The sequence below is a fragment of the Cystoisospora suis genome (assembly GCF_002600585.1).
Source record: "Cystoisospora suis strain Wien I chromosome Unknown contig_10830, whole genome shotgun sequence".
NCBI classification, from domain to species: Eukaryota; Apicomplexa; class Conoidasida; order Eucoccidiorida; family Sarcocystidae; genus Cystoisospora; species Cystoisospora suis.
In genome coordinates, this window is record NW_027163602.1 from 229 (window position 1) to 2,745 (window position 2,517).

The window sequence follows — 2,517 nt, forward strand, 5'->3', positions numbered from 1 at the left end:
ATTCTCAAGGCTCCACAGTGTCCGCTATGACAGCTCTCCAGCCTCTAGTTTGGGTAGACGGGCGTAAGGTTGCTCTGATCGACCGGCACCCTTACAGACAGCGGGAGTACGGCTCTTACAAGCAGGCACACGGCGAAGCCGCGAGAGCCTGCAAAGCTACACGAAACACATAAACTGCTTCCAACTGGAGATCGATCCTCCGCGGCGCAAGCTTCCCGGAAGAGCGGTGCATGAATAACATGACGAAAGGTACTCCCTGTGAAGTGCCCACACACTCTTCCGAACAGAGGCCCACCGGCAGAGAGTGAAGTCCGCAGTCACCGTGTGCTCCGGCGGGCTTTAAATTTCCGAGCCCAGTGTAGTAATGGTGTCCCGGGCAGCAATGTCTGTCGAAGGTGCAATCCAACCGAGGAGGTCGTACCGAGCTAGAGCAAACCAGTGGCAGCTGTAAAGTGGGTCAGTCGATGTAGTGAGCTCAAATGACGTCGTTACATGCCGAAGGCTCCGAACAGAGCAACAGATGCATAAATGTAACTAAGGTTGCCCTTGTGGTTCTCTTGGCCGATGCAACGTTTTCTTATTATACGTCCCCGAATCAGGGAGACCAAGTAGCTGTCCGGCAAGACAGCCGATAGTCCTCCGGCTGCAAGTTATGAGGGCGATCCGTTCCCGTATTCAAGCCGGCACGTAACACTACATTTTTGTTTGGTGCCGGTCGCCGCCTGGCCGGTCGTAGCCTGTTCCCACCACCCACCAGGGATGTGGATGCGTCGCTCCGCCGTCAAGGGGGATGTGGGAGGTGCACGGCTACTGGCCGGGTGGCTGCGGGTGCATGGTCGCGGACCAGCGCAGCGGAAGCGACGCAACTTACTGCCGGCGCCAGTTCTTGGGTGAATCGACTCATTTCTTTTTTCTTGGATCTTCTTCTATCAGTTTCACCAGGTACGGAGAAGTTTTTTTGTAGAGAATTTGTGCTTGTCGGGAAGCTAGTAGAGCACATGTTCGGGCTTGCAGCAGGGCAGGAGACGTGTTCTGTTCGGTGTCATGTTCGATTTCAACACTGGGCAGGTGATGCCGGGCGGGTATGGGGGGAAGGGTGAAATCGGCAGTTTGCAGGCGGCAAATCAGAATCTCCCGGAGCGTTGTGCTGGTGGCAGATCTCTTTGTTGCAACTGATTTGCGTTATTTTGGTGCCGTGGGGGGTGTGGTTGTCTGCCCTTTCAGATTCTGCCTCACTCCTGTCTTATCTCAAAAGATGGAGGAGCAAACGCAAAGGGGCCACTGCAAGTGGTTTGATTCCAAGAAGGTGGGTACAGTGTTCGAACCAGCCTGGTACTGTTTTCTCGGGGTGCTAGTAGCTAGCTGTGAGTTCGGTATCGAAGTGGGGGGGGGGTTCCTTTTTGTCGAGAGGCCACAAGAGGTTTCCCATCGTGTGTGTGGTTTCAGGGTTTCGGTTTCATCACTGCCGAAGATGGTACCGATCTCTTCGTCCACCAGACCGAGATCAAGGCCCAGGGTTTCAGAAACCTTGCCGAGGGCGAGAGTGTCGAGTTCCGGGTGCACGTTGGTCACGACGGAAAGAGGAAGGCGGTCGGCGTGACGGGTCCTGGCGGCGACTACGTTCAGGTGCGTTCGTAGCGGGACACGGCACACTTAGAAAGCACTAGGGGGCATTTCTCTCGCAGCTTGTGGCACCTTGATGGCTCACGTTGCCTGGGGTAGACTTCTATGAAGTGTTGTTTCATGTGTGCCTCAGGGTGAGTCGCGCCGGATGGATGGCGGGCGCGGTGGCTTCCGTGGTGACGGCGCTGGTCCTCGATACGGCGGTGGAGGCGGCGGTGGTGGATACGGTGGAGGATACAACAACGGTTACGGCAATTCAGGAGGAGGGAACTACGGGTACTGAAAGAAAGCTACGAAGCACCACACATCTGATTGTGGGCGTATACCGTGTGTCAAGCAAGCTGTTCGAAAGTCGTTGTCTGCTGCCTGAGCGATTGGCCAACAGGTCCTCGTCCAGTTGGAGTTATCTTCTGATGCAGTATCTCGTTCCGTCGACAATCTTCGTCCCAGTTTATCAAAGAAGCTTCAATTATGCTGACAGGTTTCAAGTCTTACTTCGAGAGTTAACTGTAGTTTACTGTGAGGGAACACCGTTCTTGTAATAGCATGTGAGTGAAGCAACAGTAAAAGGATTTGCAACAAAATTCCGTGGCTCGGTCATTTCAAACCACAGCGCGAAGTTCGGACTCACCTGTTTTATTACTTTGCTTTAAAGAGTTCCTCGGCAATGTATACCGATCAGAAATTTAACCCACTTGAATTAAGGCTTTACTATGTTCGTTTCGGTTTTCGTTAAGTCATAATCGTTGATTTTGATTCCTGGAGTAACACCTTCCTTATCTGTTGCCTGGAGGGGTGCTGCAAAGGGTAATTTGTGGAACTTTTAGTAAAGTGGTCGTCATCGTGCCGGGTCAGTTTCCTCTTTCGTTGAATATCTTCACTTGGCGAGACGTG

General features: G+C 53.1%; 1 protein-coding gene across 1 annotated transcript; it reads left to right on the forward strand.

Annotated features, from left to right (window-relative positions):
* Positions 1 to 1,044: 1,044 nt before the first annotated feature.
* Positions 1,045 to 2,517, forward strand: CSUI_011319 (cold-shock dna-binding domain-containing protein; the record flags this gene model as incomplete). Its single annotated transcript, XM_068071419.1, has 4 exons — positions 1,045 to 1,082; positions 1,225 to 1,306; positions 1,447 to 1,626; positions 1,757 to 2,517. 4 exons carry the CDS (start codon positions 1,045 to 1,047, stop codon positions 1,904 to 1,906), a joined length of 450 nt encoding a protein of 149 aa, XP_067916605.1. The 3' UTR covers positions 1,907 to 2,517.